The following is a 24,225-nucleotide window of genomic DNA, read 5'->3' as shown; positions in this document are numbered from 1 at the left end:
AAACTGCATCGGGAGAAATGAGTGAGTAATATGTTTAGACATAGTGGGGATTATTGAAATACATTGATTGATATTATGGCTAGCATACAAATGGCCATTGATCAATCTATGGTACTTGTCCGTTCTAGAGCCCAACACTTTGTTTTTGATCGTTAGGTCCAAAGCAATTGAAAATTGCCTACTTTGATATATTTTTTGATGACCGACTATTTTCTCGCAGTGCAGCAGCGAGACGAAAGCAACAGTGTCCAGGGCATAAAAAGAGCTCAGCCATAAGTCACAACGCCACAACGACTTTTCAGCTCGGCATAAGCCTTTTTATTATTATTTGTATTTGCCTCATCTTTCGCCTTTGATTCCTGTGAAATTTGCATGCGTTGCGACTGCGTTACCGATTCCATCCCGATCCCCATTCCTATCTCGATCCCTATCCCTTTCCAATCCCAATGCCAATCCAAACTGCGATCCCGATGCTCCGACGAGCTAATTTCGTTTTGTGTGCGAATATTGAAAAATTACAAACTTTTTAATACGAGTGGGGGAGGGGATTCGAGCGACGAGGATCCAGTTCGTCCCTCCATCGAGTTTCTTGGGAACCCAGTTTCTGGCCGGTACTGTCTGTAATTTTAATGATCCTCCGCTGACATCGTAACTCAATAAGCCCGGCCGTTCGCGATCGTTCCAGACAGCCAGTCTGGGATCTGCCCGGCTTTCCCAGCCCAACAATTTATCATCTTTGGTTGCACTTCGAAAACTAATTAAGGTTTCTCCCAGCTCGCGTGTGGTCGATGGCTGAGGAATGCGGCATACCCATGCCGTCGTGGGTTGCCTCTAAAACTATTGTTAGTCGAGTGTGGCGTTAAATTTTGATTAAAACACTATTAGCCAAGTGAACAAATTATCGTTAATGTGCCGCGTGGAGGTGCCAATGCGTCTGTGCCGCGTCCAAGCTGTTCCAATATTTTCATTTATCGCCCTTTTCCCACCTATTGTTGTTTTACGAACGTAATTTTTCCTTTCGGAAATACACTTTTCACTAACTTGATTTTTCCATTTTTTAATTTTTTACGAAAGTACCAAAACTGACTAGAAAAGGTCTAACAGTTGTATCTTAAATTGGTATTCGATTTATGTGGAGTTATTGATGGCATCACATTTTTGTGCAACGAGAACCTTTTCCCCTTTTGTAAGCAAGTCTTTTCAATCTCTTTTGTATTATTTTGGCACATCGATCAAAGTAATTAAATGAATAGAAAGGATAATAAAGGATCTAGCTGGTATAAGAAAAAAAATTTTCGCACGAGGAAGGAGTATAATGAGAGATTTCAGATACTATACTCGTACTACTCATTAACTTAAGTTTTTTTTTTGCAGTTCGCCATTTATGTCATCATCTAAAATCTTGATTGCAAGCAATTGACTAATCATAAAGTTTCCAGCATTCTGGACATAAAGTTGTCAAGCATTCGTATTATCTCAAGTCTAATAAAACATTTGTAATTTATAAAATATGGACAAAACCATAATCCACTTATTTCCCTTCTATTTATAGGCGGCTTTATGATAACTAAACGTTATTTATTTCAGATACGCTTCAAAAATGCTTTACTCTCATTATCGACCGCAAAACCGTTTGCCAGTTTGCTATGAAAATAATTCAATTAAAAAATGACAACCGCAAACATTAGTTAGCCACAAAATCCGGCAGGCCATGCCGAAAAAGGGTAATAAAAAAACAGGTAACTGTACCGCGAATGAAAACAAAAAAAGGAGCGCACAAATCATATAGGTACCATTGCTAGTATAAATTAATTTAAGTAATTTAAGTGTCAGCCCGAATTTGCAGTTGTGCAAAAACCGAAAATTAGACTTTCCATTGGGAACTGAGAGCGGGGGCATGTGTACGTTCGTTGGTCCAATTTAAACGTCCGGGGGCCCTGTCACTCGTTGGGTCTCTACCTGCCCATTTCCAAGTTGGATGCAGTTGGATGCAGTGCCCCGCCCCCTGGCAACCCCCTTTACCACCGGGGGTTTCCACCAGGCTGTCTATGAGTCGAGTCACAGTCGACGGCAGTTTCCGCCGTCAATTTATAAACGCGTTCAGCTTAAATTGCAACAAATAGTCGCCTATTGAAACTTAAATTGTACCGACACAGAAAGTGAGCGCACCATTTGTGCGAGCGAGAGCGAGAGACTAGATGACATGGCCATGGTTTGGCTTTAGCTTTGCGTTTGGGCCGTGTCAACAAGTTTTGCCCTCTCTCTGTCTCGCTCTTGGCCATTTTTGTACTTTCGGCTGTTGTTTTGTGTCAGATGTTGACGTTGTTTGGTGGCTGTGTGGTCGTGGTTTGATTTGTTTAAAGGTTTCTGGTTCTGGGCATCGCTTGGCTTATTCGGCTCGGTCATGGGAACGGAGTTTGCCAATGTTTCGATGTGTTTTCCGGATAAGGTTGGCTAGAAGGCGCAGATCACAATAGCAGTTATATGTACATGTACGCTGGTATTTTTGATGTCTAATCTACCCTCTTGGTTCATATTGCTAACAGCCAAAAGCCATTTGATCTTAACATCGAGTTTATAATATTGCCTTTAATTGCCAAGTGAAAAACATCTTAGTTGGATAAAATGTATACTTATAGGGGAACCTCAATTGAAACTCCAGGCACTGCCAATTAACTCTGCCTGCCATTTCCTTGGCTATTACTTCCAATCTCCCAATCAAAAGCCCGCATGTTCTGGCCGTAATCCAGCCGAAATCAAAGCAAGCCAAACTCGTTTATGGCCAACTTTGGACGGCGGAATCCAGGTAAGAATTTAATTGCACGCCACAACATTTTTCTGGCTGATTTCATCCTTTAATTTCAATTCCACAAAGGTAAGCCTCAGCGGCTTTTGCTGACAGGAGAGGTTGGTAGAGGCGGCAGAGGCGGCAGAGGCGGCAGAGGCGGCAGAGGCCGTAGAAAGCCGCAACAGGCAGAGCAAATTTCGCCGACAGCCGGCCGCTGCAATATAATTTCTTTCGATTAATCCAATCGATTTCTATTCAATAAATCAAAATATGAATTCGTTACGGCTCCGACCCCTCGACTATCCTAGACACTCTGGCAGATGTGTGTATGTGCGAGCGAGTTCGTTTGAGGCTCGTAACAAATTGTTGGGTTAATTAAAAAAACATAAATCGTTTTACTCTTTATCCACACTCTCTGCGCCCCTCGGCGGCTAAATAACCGTGGCAGGTATTTGACGGCCCTTTCATCAACTGAAATCAGTCAAAGATCCCCGCGCTAAAGAAATGTTGGGAAATAAATCACGCTCTTTTCGCCAGAAATAATTTCACTTTAGACACTTTTTCCCACCGCCTTACTGCCCATAATTTTTAATTTTAGCAGCCCTATGTTTTGATAATGCAAATTAAATCGCTTAGCCAAGCAAATTGTTGGCCATTAAGGTGTTTTGATGACTTTTAGCCCCTGGAAACTTGATCTGGCCATCACACACTTAAATTGTGTTTGCCAGCCTCCGCTGAACCAATCAAAATGAATTAACTAACTTTTGTTGTAAATATTCATGACAAAGTTCCAGATACAATGCCAACCGGCTGGAGGGTCCGTAAAAAATGAGTTTAATAAAAAGATCAAAAATCTACGAACTTCATTTGCATTTCACTCAAAGCGGAACGATCGGAATGGAATGGCCAGCGTAGACCGTGTGGGAACCATATCAATTGAGACGGAAATCAGTCCAAGGTTTCGAATTGGTTATATAATCGGAGCAGGAAACCGAATTTATCCAAATAAAGTGTTGGCCAAACGATGCATTCCATGACTTTGGTTGGACCTCGGAGCATCAGAATTTAAAAATAATGTATTCTATTTCCCAGATATATTTTTTCAATGCAATTTTTTACCCATTAAGTGTAAGTTTTGTCAAAAATGTCGGTATTGCATTGTTGATAAGATTGCCTGGAAGTTTCACTAAATTTCCATAAATAACTCAGTCAATGCCGATATATCCCTACCATATGAATCAGTGGAGTCCTATAAATAATCTCTTAATTCACCATTAAAAATAATATCAACACTTTTATTTATAGGGCTTTTTCAGTTTATTTTGCATGTTTGTTTTTGTGGGATTTTGTTTGAAGGTTTTTGTGATAACTTTTAAATTTATTCTGCGTACTTAAGCTGGAGGAAATCTAAGGCCGAAAGTGTATGTACGTATATGCGACGAAGCTTCCAATCCCTTCGATGTTTTTACAGTGTATTAGTTAGCGATTTTTGTACTAGAAAGCTGGCGGATGGGAGGGGATGACGAGAATGAAAGCTGCTCCGACAAAAAATTAGCTAAGTCTTAACGGCTAGGTAGTCAATATGCTTAAGTAACTCCGTTTAAAGTTAAGGTTACGAGTGCGTTTTTACATTTATGCGATAATTAACTCATATTTTATACATTTACAGTAAGTTTACGTCGAAGTTCGTTATTTTTAGTTTGTTTTGTTTTGCAACTAGAGAACTACGTTTAAGTTTACATAACAGTTAAATAGCTAAAAATTAGTCAATTTTTCGATCGTACACCTTTTTGTTGAATAGTAATATTTAAAATACTTAATAGTCATGTTCAAAGACGAATCAAAATAAGAGCTTCCGACTTTCGTTCAACAGCAAATTTTCAATTATCAGGTAAAAAGTTCAAAGTGCTTTCTTCAACTTTCAGAAATATTTGGTTTTCACATTGCGCCACAAGAGCCAGATTCTGCAGCCGCTGGCAGCAGATCCAGTCCAGCGAGGAGGCCGACTCCTCCACACTTCCTTGGGCTGGTCCAGTTCCCCCAGCAATGGTGGTGGGCGTGGCCATCGGTTGGGCGGCCGGCGGTGGCGCCTCCTCGGGCCACCAGTTCTCCCACTCTCAATACGCCGTCGCTGCGCCGGGATGCATCAGGTGGTGGTGGTGGTGATGGTGTCCGAAATGGTTCAGCGGGTTCATGGCCTCCGCACTGCCGCTCGGCGCCGTCGTGTGGTACCAGTCGCTGGGTGGGTGGTGCTGGGCCGCCGGGTGGTACAGTAGGTGGTGGTTGTGGTGCAGCATGGAGGCGGAGGCAGCAGCTGCCCCCGGAGAGGGCGCCGCCTGGTGGTGATGGGGGTGGTGGTGGTGCGACGGCGGCGGTCCCAGCGGCGGTGGCAGGTAGGCGGAGGCAGAAGCGGCCATCAGTTGGAGGGCAGGCGAGGACTTCGGGTCGCTGGGATGGGCGGTCAGCTGTTGCTGCTGCTGTGCCTGCTGCTGGTGCTGCTGCTGTTGTTGCTGCTGCTGGTGCTGGTGCTGCTGGTGCTGCAGCAAGTGGGAAGCACTGCTGCTGGCCGTGCTGCTGCTGCCGCTGCTCGAGGCTCCCAGGTGGACACTGTGCATCGGATTGGGCTCCGACTTGATCGAGTGCGGGGAGGACTTGATGCCGCTTCCGCCGCTCAGGCTGCTCACCCCGCTGCTGCTGCCTGCACTTCCATCCAGTCGGGTCGAAGGCGGCGTCTGGGCTCCGCCGGTGATGATGCTCGAGCTGGAGCTCTCCTCGCCCTCGCTGTCGTAGCCGTGGGATGGGCTCTTCTCGTCCACATTGCCATGCACCTGAAGGAAACGATGAAACAAGCGGGAGTTAGTGGGAGTCATCAAGTGAGCGGCACTAAGTTATATGCGTTGCAAATTATGTATGATCTTGAAACCGAGGATTCGAGTCCTTTACTGTGTTTTAGTCTAGCTCAACTTACCTTCATGTGCTTCCGCAGCGAAGAGGGATGCGTGTAGGACTTATCACAGCCATTAATCCGGCAATTGTAGGGCTTGTCCGACGTGTGGACGTGGGAGTGCTTCTTCCGATCCGAGGAGTTGGCGAACCGGCGATCACAGCCCTCGTGCTCGCACTTGAAGGGCTTCTCGCCTGAAAGTAGGCAGGAAAACAGGCGTTCAATCAGTTTTAATAGGTAAGAATGTGGATCTTAAACTATAACGACTTGCTGTTCTGCAGCAATAAATACCATTATTTATGTGACACGCATAAAATAAATAATGGCACCAGCGAGCACAACATGGAACAGACGATGACCATTTATGGGCTCACAATTTTTATGAACTGTCCTGCACACACAAACACACACACACACACACACACACACACACACACACACACAATTCAATAAAGGTGGGAAAAGCCGAGTGTCCGTCCAACTTATTTACAGGGAAAACAATAACAAAACACAAGATATACAACTGGGGAAAAAATCATATAAATTATTCGGGATCAGGGGGCCCATTGTTCGAGGGATCCCGACCCTGTGACCCGTCCACCAATTTCACCTGTGCCGATGCCAATTGTCCTTTTTGTTATGTGTCCCTGCGTCCGTCTGTCCGTCTGTCCCTTTGGATGCACAAGAACAAAGCGGCAAGGGTAAAGGAAAAGGTCACAAGGTTATCGTTATTATTTGATTGCTGTGCGCAACACCTTTTCAATCGAAGAGACACTGCAGTTCCCCCTTTGACCCAAAGTGATATTTTATAGCTTATTAGAAAATTATTTTTGACAGCGGTGGGGCAGACGGAATCTTGACGGCGAGGGTGAGAGAGATAAAATCAGGACTAAACATAAATAATATGGGTTAGCCTATAATTTGGCGGAGATTTCAGGGAAATTACCGATGCAACCTCTGTTTTAAATCTAATTATATATATATCTATAATTGCTTGCCAGCCCTCCCTGTCCTTGCCACATTAAGCGCCATCCGAAGCCCATAAACAAGCCGAGTGAATTACGTACAGAAGTATCTCCGGGTAAGTCCACTTAGCATATGGCATTTATGTCGCAGATAAACGGCCATTACATGCACCACAAGCTTTATGACAATTGCAGCTAAGCGGCTCAGAGCCCCGCTCACCCCCGCCCGCAAATAAACCCACGCGGATCCGCTCACGATGACAATAATCGAACATTTTCACACCTCGAGCTTAAAGCGGACAATCGCTGTGGGGCGGGGGCAGCAGTGGGTTAAAGAAAAGCTGCCAGCTGGACTCCAGGTGGGGTTTCGGGGTAGGGCTTTGTGAGCCCGCCTTTCAGAAGACATCCAGCGGCGACTTCGCGCCCAGCTCGGGCTCAACAAGTTTCAGATCTTTTTTCGCCTTCGTATTTCGTTTTCGTTTTGTGTAATTTAATACTAATTTATGTGCTTTATTATCCGCATTTGAATACGCTTTTTATTTTGGGGCCTTAATAAGTCAGAGATACACACTTGTGTGTAAATAAACAGAAATCGGACAAACGCTCTTCGATTTGAATGGCGTGTCGCATTGTGATTGTTATTTTCTATTTGTCTTTTCTATTAATTTGTCAAAATGTGAAACTCATAAATAAGCATTACGAAAGTGCCATCGGGAACTCAGTTATGTATTTTGACAGATCCCAAGGGTCTTAAGGCAGAACACGCGTGACGAATGCACTTCGATGTGCTTTTTGATTGAGTTCGAACGGAATGTGGCGCCAGATGAATCGTTATGGGTCGCTCAAATCATGATATCCAAAGGTTATATGTATAGATAAAGGAATGGGAGTCTTGTATCCCGAAGATACTCACAGAGCGCAAAACTTAACAAGCCCGATAAGGACTCTCTTGATGTACCCCTTAAATGCGCTACACTTTTGCACTCCTCGATCATCACGGGCGGCTATCAGGTGGCTGTGGGAAACGCTATCTGCGAACGCTAATTAGTCATAAATGGGACAGGCAGCTGACTCGGTGCCGCCAACCCGCTGGGCTCCTATCCGTGTTATCAGTCTTATCACCTTATTTTCGGGGAACCCAGCGGCGCATCGGTGCCCGACTGAGGCCATAGCCCATAACCCATATCCCGACTGAACGCGGAACAGAGAGCGCAGAAAGCAGAACACGTCCGCATATCCACATATCCACATATCCACATATCCATCTCCTGGAGCGCTGCGGTCTAAACTCAGCGGGGGAGACGGCTGAATGCGGCACGCGCTGCGGCCAAGGACATTAAAGGGTTCGGGTCCCGGCTAAGTGCAGCGCAGAATACGCATAATTTTCACATTCCACTGCGAACTGGCGGGCATTAAAAGTGGAATTTAAATATGTTTTATTGCTTTAAGTTTCGTGGTCCGATGGCTCGGTCCGGGGCAAAATAACCGAAATATCGTCGCCCATTTATAAAATGTCAATTTCAGACGACGTTTTCCGACTTCCCTTCCGACGGAGCGACATGAAAGACATCCTTGGCGCACCCTTTTCGGCCCTGGCAAGGCGCCATAAGTACAGTGGGCCCCCTCCCGGAACGTCCTCCTTCCTCCGGCAAATCCCACTTAGGCTGTGCGAATCGACAAACTTATTTAAATATTTCAATAAAGTAAATCCGATGGCAAAGTCTCCGGGCATTTAATGTAGGCGTAGCTGCGAAATAGGCCGGCTGCCTTGTGATTTGCATATTTATCGGGAGCTGCTGTTCTCCTTTTCTTTTCCGCGGAAAGCCCCAAAATGGTTAATTTCCTTTAAAAAAAAAAAAAAACGGGAAAAAAGCTGGCGCTCCTCGCGGTCGGAACGATTGGAATCGGCACAGACTGCCTGTCATGGCGTTTTGTGTACAGCTGCAGAGTTGTTTGCTTGTTTTTTGGGGTGGTTCTTATATTTTTGGGGTTGCTTTGTAATCTCCTCCCTGCGGACGTGTATGTGTTTGTGTGTGTGTCAGTACGGTCGTATCTGTGTATGCGTGGGTTAAGCCAAGAAAGTTGTACATGGCCAAATATGTATGTATGTATGTGTGTGTATATTAAAATATATGTACCGCATTGTTTGTCGGTGTATATGGCACATGTTTTGGCTTTATGTAACTGCTGCAAAGCTGGCTGTCATTTGCAGACAAGTGCCGAGCCGACGGCCTTTCCCCCACCCCCCATTTCCCCATTTCCCCACCGCTCACACAACCACCCACCCACGCTTCCGTCTGAAATTGTTTTTGTTGTGGCTATTATGGGGCGTTGTTTCTTTTTCGACGGGTAATGGGGCTCTCTGATGTTTCGGGCCGTAGACATCGCAGAAGAGGAAAAACAGAAATGAGTTTGGCCAAAATGATTCCATTTGGGCTCGAAGATTTGCTTGGTTGTTATTAAAATATGTTTGGATGGTGAAGACAGCAATATGTTTTTCGTTTTTTGCCTGAGAAATGGGTGGATTTGAATCGTGGCTCTTAAAGTTGACAGACTATTGATACAGAGACACATACATCTTAAGGCATATGTAAAGGAAAATAATAATGGTAAATGTACATAAGAAATTATTTAACAAGTTTCCTTAAACTAACCATTCTACGTTGCCTGAAGAGTCTACCAAATCGGATGCTCAACTCATTATTTTATCATTTTATCACCAGCATATACCGTAAGAACAACGAAGTCCAGAAATACCAAAGACCTGTCATAAGGAAGCAACAGGAGATCTGGAATCGTCCGTACGTACATATGTACATACTAGTGTGCGCATATACCCGTACAATACCCTGGCTCTGGACGTGATCGCCGCTAACCAGGCGATGCAAATTAAGCATCATTGACAGTCGTTGATTAATTGGAGTGAATCAGGTTTTTAATTTGCAGCAACAAACAACAGATGAAATTAAAAATACACAGCTCAAGTAAAACATATTTTCCGGACGTCAGAGTGACAGTCGCTTATTAAAGGCATTTCGCACTGGAATAAATTAAAAGCGATGGGCAAAAAACACTAAACAAAGCGATTCCAGAGCTCGGCCATCGCGCACCTCTGTCTTAATTGCCGCTAAATAATTGGTCTGGTAAATATTTATTGCCTGCTTAAGGACCTCTCAGCACTCGTCCTCAATGGGAACAATAGAGATCCTGGCCAACGCCATCGCCCTCTTTTACGTAACAACGAGTGCGAAAGAAAGGGAGGGAGCTGGGATCTCGGGCCAGAGAATCCGAGGGATGAGCATCATCATCGCTCATGTGTCAACAGCATGCAATGCGATATGATTATTATTATCTAACAATACAATAACAAAACTGCTACTTTTTGCCTGCCGGTCTCTCCATCCCTGTCTTCCCAGCACCTCCGCTTGGGTTGTTGACACTCTTCGGATTTGAGAATCCTGAGCCCATTGTGTATCTGTATGTATATCTATATCAGTGCTTGTGTTTTAGTATCTGTATCTGTTTGTTTGTTTGTTTGCTTGCAGCCCATTTTTTCCGCTGTTGTCGCTTCTTTTTTTCACCGCTTTGCTCCTTTTGTTCCTACTGCTAAAGCCGGAAAAGCCAAACCCCGATTTCCTGGCGGTTTACATTTCAATGGGCAATTTTCCATCGCTTCCCCCCTTTTGTCTCACTTTTCAGTAGCGTTGCTAGGGAGCAGTGAGTACGAGTATTGATGATGAGCATATTCTTGGGAACATTGCGAGGATCCAAGGATGGTAAGGCGGGTTCCTCACGAATACAAGCAGGTGGCCTTTGAGAGTAGCTCGTGGTCGGCAGGAGTTGGCATATCCCAACGCTATCTGGGAATCCACATTTCCCTGCCGTCTAATCATCCATCCCAGACGCATTTTCCCACATGCCGCTTACTTTGAATATTTATAACAGTTGCCTGCATCTGATGACCAAATTAATGGCCAGCAATTCCGCTCCATTCCATAATAATAATAATAAAATCATAATTTAAGTGCAATGAATGCCGCTTGTCAACGGCCAAATGCAAAATCCTCGGGCTCATCATTATAATCGTCGTGGATGAGGATGATGTGCACCCCTCGGCCAGAGAAGTTACCTATGGGTCTGGTCTGCCACACAGTCGGTCCATTGTTTGCTTGTTTGACAAAAACCATCGTTGAGTGAATTCGGTCATGATTTATGATTTCTGCGTCCCTCCCCGACGACAGCAATGCCTATAAACACCCCGTCCTCCCCGGTTTCCTCGGCTAAGCAGCTCGGTCCTCACATAATTTTCGCTATTTGTTTGCAGCTTTGCCGTTTGCTGTCAAGTGATACGTTAATAATTGACACTGGGGTCAGTGGCTGGACTCGCAGCCTCTGGGTTTTCCTGCGGTTTTTCTCCGCACTTCCCGAGATACTTTCGGAAACTGTTTCGAAACAAAAACAGACTGAATTTTCCACTTCGTTGGCGGCCTGTGCCTAATGAGGAAATGAGAGGATATTACATTGGGAAGACTAAGGAAGAGGGGGCATGCGTACAAGGAATGTCAAGGGAGGCATAGCCTTCAACAACTACGAGTATAACCACAACTTGCCTGTCTTTCGAATCTTTAGCTTTTTACATCAGTCCTACAAATTTTCAATGAATCAAGAGCATGAAAAACTTTCCCTCCCTTGCCATACAGCATAAAATCACATGTTCAGAGCTCGACTCGAAAATTGTGTTTTGTGAACAAATTTTTGTTATTACACACGGCTGCCACATGCAGACGCCAGACGCACACACGTCTTAGTCAGCCGGGTCTGGAAAAGTTTTTCTGGCTGCCCCAGTCGAATGTGCAGCTTGAATGCATTAGATGCAAGCCGCACTCCCATGCAGGAGGTAGGGGCACACACTCACAGTCTGGCATTTGCATATACATATCTCGCTGCGCACACACACCTCGAAAGCGTTAGAGGCGTTAGTAGCATGGCAAACTTGTCGAAAATTTGCTCCATTGGCTGCTGGGCCACAAAAAAGCAGAGTCGCAGAAGGAGAAACCCAAGTCAGAGCCAGACGAACTGGCCATGTTTGGTCTTGTACTCGTGTTCAGCAAGGCTGTTGCTGTCATTGTTTTACTAATAGCTTGCTAGTTGTCTATCTGCAGATTGAATTCATATAGTTTGTGTACACATGCCTGGGTGTGTTCGTTCTATGGCCGCCTACTCGAGCGAAAGTTAGTTCAAGGTTGGGAATGGGTGGACTTAAAGAGTTGCATCATTTGCAATGCTACTTCAACGGATAATAAGACTTGGAAAGCGCACTTTATTTATTTTTGAAATTTAGGAACTGCTTACCAAGTTGATACTGTGCGAAAGCACGTGTAAAGTTCTCCCTTAACGGCCAGCTTCTCCCTTAACGATCCCTTAAAGACTAAGCAGCTAGGTAAGACATAATTGACTGTTCGGTTCGGTTTCTATGTAGTCAAGTATCTTTTTGGATTGCAGGGCTTGAATAACACTCGGAAGAGAAACGGAGCGAAGACAATAAGCAAAAGTAGCACTAAGCCCATTGTCTGAACCCAAACTGCGTACAAACAGGGGCATAGCTGAAATGGGAAGTGCCCTAGTGCAAATGAGTGCCTTGGTGAAAATGGTAACTCTAGTCGCACCGGTTGACAAAGAGGCATCGGGCCGGGATTAGCCGACGGAGCAGCTGATGTCCCAACCGCCTCATGAATGAACTGCTTACGTGGTGAAAACGCTGCAAAAAGAAAGCAGAGGAAGTGGAGTAAAGGACCAAATCCACAAGAAAGAGCGACCTGGCCGACGCTCTCAAGGATGAGAGGTGTCGCTTTGTCCCTACTCGGTCACGGTGAATCGGTGTCTGTATCTGTTTGGTATCTATCTCCTCGGCCTGATTTTTGCTGCTTAGCGCTCTTTAAGATCTTAATCTTCTCAGCCCACTCACCCTTCTCCTCGCACTCTGATCCCCTTCTGTTTGCCTGTTTGCTTGTTTGTTTGTTTTTTCGGGTTCCATCAAGTAGAAAATCTCTTCGGCTGTTTGTCAGAAATTAAAATGTCATCAAGATTGTCATCGCATGGATATGGATATGCGATGTGACAACTCCGGCAACTGAAGGAGGATGAACCGTCGGTTCGGTTTGTTTTCGGATTCGATTTGATTCGATTCGGATTCCTTATCTTAAATGGCTTGTTAAAGTTTAAATGTTGTCAATTCTAACAAGATCCGTGTGGCGATAAAGCCAATCAATGACATCAGGCGACAAATATTTGGGGCGAGCGATCGGAATAAGAGGCGCAAGCCAAGCAGTTGCAATAGACCAGTTGGCTAAGAAGTTCGATTAGAAATTAACCCTCTTTTATGTTGAAGTAGATATGTGATACTTATTAAAAACGTTCTTCTCACATCATAAACATTTCAATCGCACGTTCTCTCACACCTTCCTCGTGACCCTTCGCACTTCAGCACCTTCGTTCGAGTGTATCTTATCGATACTGCCTAATGAACACATCAAAACATCAACTAAAATTGCATTTGTGTTTGCAGCACTCCAGTAACGGAGCACATCCATATTTCGGGGCAAACGAATTCGCATTGATCGCCGAACACTGAAAGTCGAAGGGAGAAGTATCACATCGCAGTGGCCCACATCCCAGTGGCTTACACTCGGCTGAGTCCTGCAGGGCTGCAAGGAAATTCGATCATGCTGAGAACGAGAACATAAATCCGAGTGCCCTGAATTGGCTAAGTATACCGCAATACACCTATTTTCACAGTAGCCGTCGGCAGGGCGTCATGGAGTCCATAGAGTCCATGGATCCATTATGCCATTAGATATTTTTGGCGTCAGCGGTTGTAATATTAGCCAAGAACAGTCTGCCTGACAGGCGGTTGTCACACAAACTCTGTGTAAGTTCAGCCTCTAATTACAACTGACAATGTTTTTACAATAAATTGCGTGCCCGGCGAGGCTGTTCCGCTGCCTGGGGCTTTTTGGGTTAAACAATCAAATTCTGTGCCCCAGACAACTTGGAGGCGTTCAAGTGGTACAAATTCGTCTAAACGAAAGCGACAAACGATACGAAAATGTCCCAAAGGCAACAAATAGGCATAAATGTCGACCTAAGCTGATTTGACAAGCACGCTTATAGCGGTTTATTCAGCGATCGCAATTTTTACTATATGTTTTTTTCTAATAATGGGAATTATACTCTGGAAATTCACAGTAAAAATAGCCAAAACCCCGCTTTTCGATCATGCCACGCATTCCCAAGTCATAACCACACGGTTTTGGCAAGAGCATACCCAGATCCACACAAAAATACCTGGTTTTGCTGAGCAGTTGCCTTGTGGCCTCGCTGTCTCTGTTCTTTTTGGCTGTTTAACATTTTTGCCCATATGAATAATGATTTCGTTTTTCCCATCAGCTAATTTATACAAGTGGGGCATTGCGCGCGGGGCCCTTGGCGCGATTTAGAGGATTAGTCAGGCCTTACTTTTCCATAATTCTCGAAAGGCAGCATAAGAATCAGAATCAGAAACAGACACAGAATCGCAGAATCGCAGAATCGCAGAATACCGAGTCCCGGGTCTCTGGTCCCGGGTGCCAGTCCCAGAACCGAGACCCAGTTCCAGTCCCGGGCTTCATTTCCTACCTGTGCGCCAGACCGAACGTGTGCAGATATAAAAAATATGCAAGATGACAGTTTAATTTTATGGTTTGTCTGTTGCTGATCAGTTCTTTATGCGTTGAAATTGTATTCTTATTCGGAGTCGGGCTCCGTCTCTATCTGGGACCTCTGAGGGTCTCTCTTTCGGGGATCCGCTGGAATGCGAATGGAGTCTGGTACGTGGCTACTTTTGGCTCCTTTCAGGTGAGGAATTTAATTAATTTGAGCGCGACTTCTAATGACAAAGTGGGCGTGACCAGGGCTTAGGAATTGGAACGAAAACTTGCCAAAATGAAAGGGGACCGAGGAAGGGAATTTATCAAAGCTAAGCCTCATTTATTAACTAGCCGGGGTAAGCAGCTTACGTCCGACCAGCCATGAAAGTGAAACATCCGAGGGCTAGCTCCGCTGCTCAGATATTATGCAACAGCCCAACAAAATGGCTACTTAACTAATAGACTCGAATGGAAGACCAAAACAATGATACTGCCAAAGGGTTGCGAGCACAGGACAAACCCCTGCCGCGACAAAGCGCTCGTTTTTTACGTCTCTCGCTTTTTGGTAAATGAAATTATAATTCCTGCTCTGGGCCAGTCGGGGGTTAAGAAGGAATGTACATACGTACATACATACAAAACTGTTTTGACATTTGGAAAATGCATGGAAAATAGAGAGGATGCAAAGCAACCCCTCCTGCTCAGGAGCGTGACGGGTGGATGTGGATCGACTGGCATTGTTAGTTCCTTGTTAGGGTGCCACAAAGGGGTTCCAAATCGGGGGTTGTCACTAATTAGAATGGGTGCGTATGCTCAATTACCATAGATGTGTAAATCACTGGCTTGGTACTGCAATATAGATCACATAAGGAGCCTTGAAAAATAATTACTTTTCCATTAAATAGTAACGAGGCCTTCTAGATGCAAATTTACACGGAGCAGTACAACTCAATCACATTGTTTCATTCCCGCCGTTTCAAATACATGGCAAAAGCATTCGAGTATACATTTCAAATGAACAGCTTAAAAGTACACAGAATTCGGCACTAAATGTTAGGGCCCATAAATTTACGAAGCACAAAAAAGTTTCGCTCTAGTCTGTCCAGTCAGTAAATCTACCAACTTTGCTTACATTCAGCTGTCAAAGGCTTGGACCACACCAGAAATTTATACACTTTTACTTCTGGTACATAAATCCCCAAATGGCGAGAAGCGAACTTTTCAGCTTGTCAAACTTTTAGCCGATTGCGATCGTGTGTCATGTTTGGTGGTATTTGACACTTCAAATTGAGCGAAACGAATGCAAACATGGTGTCCTCGTAGACGGTTTCAGTTGTTAGGGATAGCGACAAGGGTCTCCGGCGGGGGTGCTGCTAATTAAATGACGAATTTCCCTCGCTGGCCGTTCTGGCCTCGAAATGCATTCGTCATTAGGCGAGCAGACCCGAGAATTGCTCCTAGGGAGCGTAGCTAATTGATTTTCAGTCGCCAGTTGCTCGGCCAGCGGGAGGGAGGAGGCAGGAGATCCTGGCCCGAATATGCGACCAGGTAGTGAAGGTAAGGTAATCAGCTCGAGCACATCGCAGGTTTTTTCCACCGCCTCCTCCCGCTGACTCTTCCTCGTCTACTGGCCATTGTTCTGGCAAGAGTCAAATTCTGAGAAACCAAACACACAGTTTATCCGCAAAATAAAAAGTGATTCTGTCTCTCGCTTCGATGTATCTGTAGCTATATCCGTATCTGAGGCTGTTCGGTGTCTGTTTTTGTGAAAACCATTGAACCCGCAATAAAGTCATCAATCATTGACATTTGCCAGCGCTTTGGTTTTCAGAATTTTGTGTTTTGAAAAATTATTGAATTGGCGCCGAGCAAGCAAAAAATGCATTGAGAAGTGGGCAGTGCAAATTATTTTGAAGTTCTATAATCATCTGGGTTTTGGTCCTGAAAACAACATTGATTCCTACAGATCCGATTAGACAATCTGACTAACGTGTAACTACTTCTCGTATAACTTTCTACGTGTGGAATGAACTATCATTCCCACCTCAGTTACCCCAAAGCTTTCTAAAAGTGTAAATAATTGCATAATTCACTTCATCATTCAGAGCTGAACAAGTCCATAAAAGACTCATTAAAAAAACACTTGCACTCAATTAAATGGAGCCGAGTTGGGGCCGAAAGGGGCATCCTGGCAAAAGGGGGAGCTAATCAAACAAGGGTCGCAGCTGCCAGGACAATGTTAAATGCTAAACTTTGCCCCGCAGCATAATTGCACAACAACAAGGCGCCTGGGGAAGCGGAAAGTGAGAGGTTGCACTTGAAAAGCGAGGAATAGCGGGGAAAACCAGAGGTGGTGGGCTTTGGGTGGTGGGAGGTTGAAGGGGGCAGCTGGGAGCTGGTTCGCAGCAGCTTAATGAGCTTGGAAGGAGCGGATGGGGCGCTACGAATAAAATCTAACCACAAAGTTGTTGAATGCTCTTGTGGCAGTCGGATCCTGTGGCCGTTGTAGGTGTTAATGAATAAAGTTGTTTGTGGTCCGCCGGGCGGAGCGGAGCGGAATGTAGTGGAGTGGAGTGGAGAGGAAAGAATCGTGTAAAAGATGGCTATGTGTGTGCAAACCGCACAGCGTGATAAACGCCATCTATCCAGACACACAGACTCTCGGGCCGGTCAACAGAGCCCCAAACAACAAAAAACAACGGCCACAGAGCAGACAAACCTTGATTGTTTGCCGGGTTTTTTGTGCCGAGTTTAAGGGGCGGAGTCTGGTGCTGGGGGGGGGGGGGGAATACAGGATGGACAGGATGGACAGGAGGCTAGCCAAAATTTCAGACGGTGACGGGGACAAGTGCAAAAGTTAACACAACGCAGTGACCGGACGGAACGGTGGGAAAGAAACAAAAAGAGACATATGCATGTGGTGGTTTGTGTGAGTTTGGGATCTATATTCTGAAAGGACTCTTCCCACTATTACTCATATATCAGTTGAATCGAATTTGTTTTAGATCATCGTAACTATTGGTAAATCGAAGCAATGCAATCTTTGTTTTAAATAATAGAGATATATGTAAGAAAGTAAACATAATTATTAAGCCGAGAGAAACACACAATTTATGAGGCAATAGCGAAAAACTGGATTTGACTGAGAGTTATTTCACAACTATAATCTCCTACTCTCGTTCCACACTCGAATCTTAAAGTCAACTCCTGCCGCGGTGTACTGACCCCTTCGATCAGTTCGAGCTGCTACAGTGGCACCATTTGGGCAGATCTATATCGGCTGGATCCATAAACACGTACTTGACTGCCCTGCTCCGTTTTACTCACCCACTTATCAAACTCGGACCCCTCACCCGTCCCATCGGCGAGGAGTGGAAGCCAGGTCGTAAATAACCTTTGCATAATCTAAATCAAAAGCTTAATGTAGCATGGCGAGTAACCCAAACAGAACAGCACAGAAACAATCGCAGCGCAAATAAAATAAAGCTAGAGGAGTGGAATGCGAATGTGCGAATGCGTCCAGTAATCCGGCGAGTGTTACCCCAATTTCGGTTTCGATGGCTTTTTTGAGAGGGCCAGCACGGAGTGCCTCGGAAGCATTTCCGAGCCATTTCAAACGGAAGTTTTGACACGTGTCAACACAGTGTGTTCGAGTGTGTTTATTTGCCCTGGGTCGGCGGTGTCAATGCAATAAAAACAAACACCAGTGCCAAGGGACATTTAGCCGAGCCAGCGATGCTGATTGAATTTTTGATTTATGCGGTGTGGAGGATGCTACTTCAAGTGCCCGAGTCGTATGGAAAGGTTAAAGGCCCCGATCCCAGCCAGATACCAGACCGATCCCAGCTCGATCCCGATCCGTAATGAAGTTGTGCGCCGGCCACTTGAAAGCTAATCAATATGTTGGCTATCTCCGACAATGTGTAGCCAGGTCAACCAATCATAGGCACACACAAATCAGTCAGAGGTCCTAAAATGCACTTTTCTGCTGCATCACGGCGGAGAAAAGAAATATGAAATTAGTCAAAAATATCATCATACAGCAACCAACTCATTATAATGCCACATGATTGTTCCAAAATCGAACACAATATGGCGGCGTCTCGAAATCAAATCGAAACATTTTAATTACCTTTCGATGAGTGTGCAAAAGAAAATACTGTTGTCCGAACAGATTTACAGAAATAGCTTTTTTGTGTGGCTAATTCTGTGATTTATGAATTTCTTTGTGAGTTTATAATCGCGGTAACTACAAGATGAAGCTATAATGAAGCCCGACGTCTTATTTTAATTCAATTTGGAATCATGAGGCCAAATTACAAAATAATAGAAATAAAGAGGCAACAACAAATGCCAAAAGCCAACATTAAAACAACAAAATATAAGCATGCTGGATATTGCGGAATATTGCTGGCCATATTTTCATTCTTCTCCTCCAATTTCCAAGTTAATTACGCCAAGGCTGAGGTCAATCAAGGATAATCCAGGACCAAGCGATATTTGCTGGAAAGTTTATTAACCTGATTGGCGCTCTTTTCACCAATTATGCGAAACTTTGTTTTGTGTTTTCGCATTTCATGTTTGCTTTCCCAACTTCCACTTGTTAATTGATTTTAATGGCTGTGTTTCGCCGCTTCTAATGAGCCCTACATGCTCAGCCATAAATTTCAATGGAACAAGTTCAACAGCCACTGGAATCAAAGTCATTAATTTGCGTTAAGCTCCGTTTCTGGCTTTATAGTTCGACTTCTCATAGATCACGACTATACCGCATAAATTGTATTTTAAAGCCTCCAACTATGGCTATGTTTTTTCAAAAGTGTTCAGGCTATGAGCTGCAAAGCGATTTTAATTTATTTTTGAAAGACAATTGAAAGAGAAATGCTTGAAATGGGCATGATTAATGATGGATTTAAGAAAAATTAATTATATTGAGAATTTGCATAGAGCGGTTGGCTATCAAAGTAATAGTAAGCCATTATTATTAAATAATACAAAATCTGAAGCCGACAACAAGGCTTAAAGTATAAAAAACAAAGGAGTAGCTAAACTAAATTTTTCAGTTCCTTTACAAATTTGACCAAGTTTCCAAACGTAGTTAAATACATGCCAGTCAAAATCCAAAGTCAAGAGAAGTCGCAGGCTTAGGGAAATACTAAGACCAAAAGTCGAAGTCAACCTAAAGCCGTAGAGTAATCCTAGCCGTAAGGACAACATCTTTGCGGGATTTTCTGGGCGCGGAAGAGCTTTGGGCGCAGGTTTTACAGGTGTCATAAAAGATGACCCGCCCGGCCAGTGGCGGGTTAAGCCAGGTAGTGGGCGTTGCAACGACTTTTGCCGTCGGTAACACGCTCACATCGACAACGTCCGGGATTTGCCCAGGCGGGCAAGGGTTATGCCCACGCAAGGTGAATTCTAAGAGATTGCAGACCTAGCATGTGCTATTCTAAATATAAGCGGTTAAAATCTGCATAAGGCTTCGACTTTCTATTAGTATTAAGATCTTTATAAAACAGGAATAATTACACACAGAATTTGACTGCCAAACCAAAACTAAATAAAAGTATTTTCTTAGTTTAATGAATGGTTTAATATGGTTTAAATATAAAGCGGAATGCACCGCCACACTTACCTGTATGCGTCCGCTTGTGGATCTTGAGGTTCTCGCTCCGGGCGAAGACCTTGCCGCAACCCGGGTGCGGGCAGGCGAAAGGTTTCTCGCCGGTGTGGACGCGGATGTGGTTGACCAGCTTGTACTTGGCCTTGAAAGGGCGTCCGTTGCGAGAGCAGCCCACCCAGAAGCAGGCGTGGGTGGTGCACTCGGGTCCGCCCACGTGCTCCACGGTCAGGTGGGTGACGATCTCGTGCATCGAGTGGAATACCTTGTTGCAGGTCTTCCTGCCGCCCGGGGGCACCAGGCCCGGCTGGTCGGGGTCTATCCAGAGGCACTGCATCTCCTGCTTAACGCTGGAGGCGGACGAGGCCGGCTGATGGCGCATGTAGCGCAGGAAGGCCCCTGCTCCGGCCGGGTGCATCGCGGACATGGCGTGGTGGGACGGGTGGTGCACGACCGGGTGGTGCACTGCCGCCGTCGGGAAGTTGCCGTGGTGGTTGTACGGGTGGCCGGCGGCGTAGGCATCCGCCATGCCCATTCGCATCTGATGGTGGTGATGGTGGCTGTGGAAGGGGTGTTGTCCGAACCCGGAGCCCAGCTCCGCGGCCTGAGCGGGAAAGCCGGAGAAGAGCATGGAATCCGCTGCGGCGGAGGCCTGTCCGGCGGATCCTGCCACACCGTACTCGGCCTCCCTCCTGCCCAGCAAAAAGTCCCGGGAGGCATAGCTGTTAAAGTGCCCATATCCGGAGTTCTGATAGGCTGCAGCAGTGGCCGCCGCGGATTCCTGATCCTGTTGCTGTTGCTGCTGCTGTTGTTGCTGTTGTTGCTGCTGCTGTTGGGTCATCTCCAGTTGCTGCTGCTGTTGCTGCTGCGCGTTGCTGTTACTGGCGGTGGTGTTGGGCGACATTCGCAGCCCGTAGCTGGCCAGGTGGTGCTGAGCCGGCTCAATGAAGGCGTTCATCATCATGGTTACAGTGTTATTGCTCGCTTATATGTTTTTAAAATTAATTCAGAAAGAACTGAACTACAAGTTTTCGATTCGCACTTTGCTAGGCCAATGAGCCCATCACGCACTGAGGTCACCTCACTTAGCTGTATATACTGTGCGCTTATTTCGCTCTTAGATATTTCGCATGCGACTTGATACTTATTTACGTAATGCACTCGCGCGCGATGCGTTTCTGGGGCGTTCGAATCGCAGCAAGACTTGACGCTAACCGAATGCCAAGACTTGACGTTTCAAGATGCGCAGCAGGACTGAAATGCTCCTGAAATTCTAACTCGCTGCTGTGTTGCCTCGTGAAAATATCTGCCGACGATCGCATGCGTGCGAATGGGATCGACCTATGCACGACGTAAAATGAATAGAGGGTAACGAAAGCGCGAGTGCGAGCAGGCCAGGCGTATGACCTGCCTGTGGTGAGTTGCGCTTGCCATGGTGTATTCGGCACAAGCCACCACTCTGTCGGATAGGCCTGAGCCATGGGTGCGAGTGCGACAACTCTAAGAAAATGGCCGCCTCCTCGCATGCTCCAGAGTCGGACAGAAGAGCACAGAGGCTGCGCACTCAGTCCAATTGGAACCCACCCGACCATAGCGCCCTCTCGCTCGGCAAACTGGTTTCGCGAAAATTAACACCCACTGCGGTTGGCCATTGGGTGGTGGGCCGACAGCGTGCGGCGTGCGCCTGTGCAGGGGGCCCAAATGCTGATTGGACCGACGGGCAGCCAATTGAAAGCTCGCGGGGATGCATTTTCCAGCCCGCTCCTCATTGTCACGGCGGACGAATAGCCCGCCACTTCGGGTAGCCCAGCTGTCAGCTTATCAAATTAGTTGTTTATTTTATTGATTTTAATGATATTAAGCACATTCCGTGCTCGGACATCGGAGATTTCCAGCCGTTTTGTTTAGGTTGCGCCATAAAGACGTACGAGATTTCATTAGCGCCAAACGCTCTGTTTTTCATTTGCTAATTTATGGAATTTTCAATAAGCAGTAGTCGAATCAATACATAATCTTGTATCAATCGACTTGATTGGATTCTGCTGAGTGTTAAGTGCCCCGGCAAAGTGGCTTTTGGGGCAGACTGTGAAGTGATACTTCGCCTGCATAGGGCAAAAATGTATAAATTTATTTTCATACAAAACATTTGCTTTGTGATAATATGGTATAACACTATGCTGTATGTATATAGTCAGACGCTCTTCTCAAAATATATGATTTTTTCTATTTACAATCCAAAAACTGAGCGATGCAAAAGGAAGGTCGTTAACATCAAAATTGTCTTCGTTTAGTATTCGTGTTTTGAACTAGTCCTCATCTGTAGATAATTTAAGGTTGATATGTAATTGCTGGCAGAGTATTAAAAATTGCTTAAGCTTTTAAAACGATAATAATTAAAATCAAATTGAATTTGGATATATATTGAGTAATCAAATTTTTATTCAAAAACAGTATTTTCTAATCAAATATATTGCCCTGAATTTATCGTTTGAGAAAACAATATTTCCTGGTAAAGTTTAAATGAGAATGAGAGCAAGAAAAGACCATGTGATTCCATGCTAATTACCTTGATTTCCGCAATGAATTAATTGGGGCAAATTGTGACATAAAGCGTCACCGCCAAGCGGTTCGGCTATTAAATTGTCAAAACAACTCAGCGGCAATCAGCAATCAGCGGACGGCAATCGACAGTCCATAGTCGTCCGAATGTCATACCGACCCCAATGCCATTTTGGGAGACGGGCAAGACCATAAAGCAGCGGAAAGTGCACCGAGCTGGCAGGCACCCAGTCCCGCAGAGCTCCAGCGACAAGTGTCACTCGAAATGAAGCCATTGCTCCATATCGATGATGGAGGATGAGGACGAAGCCGCCGGGTTGGAGCAGATGATGGGCTGCAAACGGAGCAGTCGGCTGAAGTGGATTTCTAGCGCACTGCCATAGAACTACTCCCATAAATAATGCCGTACGAGCCACTTGAAAATGGAAGCGCAAAATGCAATAAACTCTTAATAACAAAAAAGGAGCGGGGGAAACAATCTCAGGCGCTAGCAAACAAGAAATTATAAATTTAAAATGCCCAGATAAACAAAATGCAAGTTGGCCCAGCAGGTTGCAGCTTCTGTTGTTGTCTGTGATTCAAGAGGTCCATTTTGGACTAGACCGAATATCCACTTTCCAATGCAGAAAACGAATTTAACGACCCAGTCAATCATTCCAAGTTCAATAGAAGCTCTGAAGATCCAAGTAACATCAAAAATCTTGTAGCTTTTGCGATTTTTTAATTATCTTCCTCCATCATAGCCAACCATATGTTTTATAGTCGAGTTCTTTTAAGCCCTGATTATTTGCAATCCGTCGTGTTAGTAGACGTATTCATATTTTGGTGTCGATTTCACCCCTAAAAGCAGCGGACTGAACCCTCAGCTGTGCTTAATCAGTTTGGCCACAACCAAGTGGGCAACCAACCGGTGGGCGTCGGGGACAACCTGGGGACATGGCCGCGTGGCATGGGCACGGACTCATCAGAGTCAGAGCCGAAATCAAAATAAAACCGTAACCTGGCGTGGACGCCTTTGGCACATGCCGCGATCACAGCGGTGAGCACTGTACTGGTCTTTTGCCAGGGGTTCGCATGAGACCCGGGATTCCAGAGCCGAGACTCAAGATTCCAGTTCCAGTGCGGGATGGAGAGTTCCGTGCCGAGCCCACAGAGTGAATGGCCATGGTGCGAAAAGGCAGGGAGGGGTGTCAACGGAGTGATGTGGGAGCGTGGGAGTTTCCTGTCCAACTGGTTTCCTCGCGATTTCCTTTCATTGCTTCTATGCCGATTAATGTGCTTCAACAAATGGAAGTAAAGATGGAAAATGTTCAGATAAATATTTAAGCGAGCACATGAATTGTTTGGTACTGTATGAAGTATATACTCTTGTTAATTGCGTAGAAAATAAATCTAGCACTCTTTTGTGCAATGAAAGCATAAAGACGTTGCCACAAAGTTCAATAGTAAATTGCAAGAAATGCCTGTTACCATTACACACCACAATAATATCAAATTGAAAGAGTACGCCATTGAATGCGAGGTTAATATTTGGAAAGAGTTTCCAAAACTATGAACGATCTACATGGGCCTCCTTTTCATTTCAGCACGTGGTGAGCTCGCTCCACCCGAAACCTTAACCACCCACTTCCCGTTGCACAACCAATAAAGCAGACAGGTAAGAAGGC

The 24,225-nt window shown here is 45.2% G+C and overlaps 1 protein-coding gene across 2 annotated transcripts; it reads right to left on the bottom strand.

Annotated features, from left to right (window-relative positions):
• Nucleotides 1–4,089: 4,089 nt before the first annotated feature.
• opa (odd paired) lies at nt 4,090–21,256 on the bottom strand. Of its 2 annotated transcripts, none has more exons than NM_001382012.1 (3): nt 20,015–21,256; nt 5,757–5,926; nt 4,090–5,616 (listed from the first exon to the last, which is right to left on the bottom strand). In NM_001382012.1, the coding sequence occupies exons 1-3, from the start codon at nt 20,961–20,963 to the stop codon at nt 4,669–4,671; spliced, it is 2,067 nt and encodes a 688-aa protein (NP_001368991.1). In that variant the 5' UTR covers nt 20,964–21,256; the 3' UTR covers nt 4,090–4,668. Both variants share the same exon structure in this region, with proteins under 2 accessions (NP_001368991.1, NP_524228.2).
• Nucleotides 21,257–24,225: the final 2,969 nt, after the last annotated feature.

The sequence above is a fragment of the Drosophila melanogaster genome, chromosome 3R (assembly GCF_000001215.4).
Source record: "Drosophila melanogaster chromosome 3R".
In the NCBI taxonomy this organism is placed as follows: domain Eukaryota; kingdom Metazoa; phylum Arthropoda; class Insecta; order Diptera; family Drosophilidae; genus Drosophila; species Drosophila melanogaster.
This window is presented reverse-complemented; position numbering and strand designations above follow the sequence as displayed.

What these genes read in the sequence shown, in the direction of transcription:
- opa (NM_079504.4), bottom strand. Translation starts at nt 20,963, where the DNA reads ATGATGATGAACGCCTTCATTGAGCCGGCTCAGCACCACCTGGCCAGC. An exon ending in CCACAAGCGGACGCATACAG is followed by an intron (nt 5,927 to 20,014) that starts GTAAGTGTGGCG and finishes GCCTACTTTCAG; the next exon opens with GCGAGAAGCCCTTCAAGTGC. An exon ending in CGCTGCGGAAGCACATGAAG is followed by an intron (nt 5,617 to 5,756) that starts GTAAGTTGAGCT and finishes CGTTTCCTTCAG; the next exon opens with GTGCATGGCAATGTGGACGA.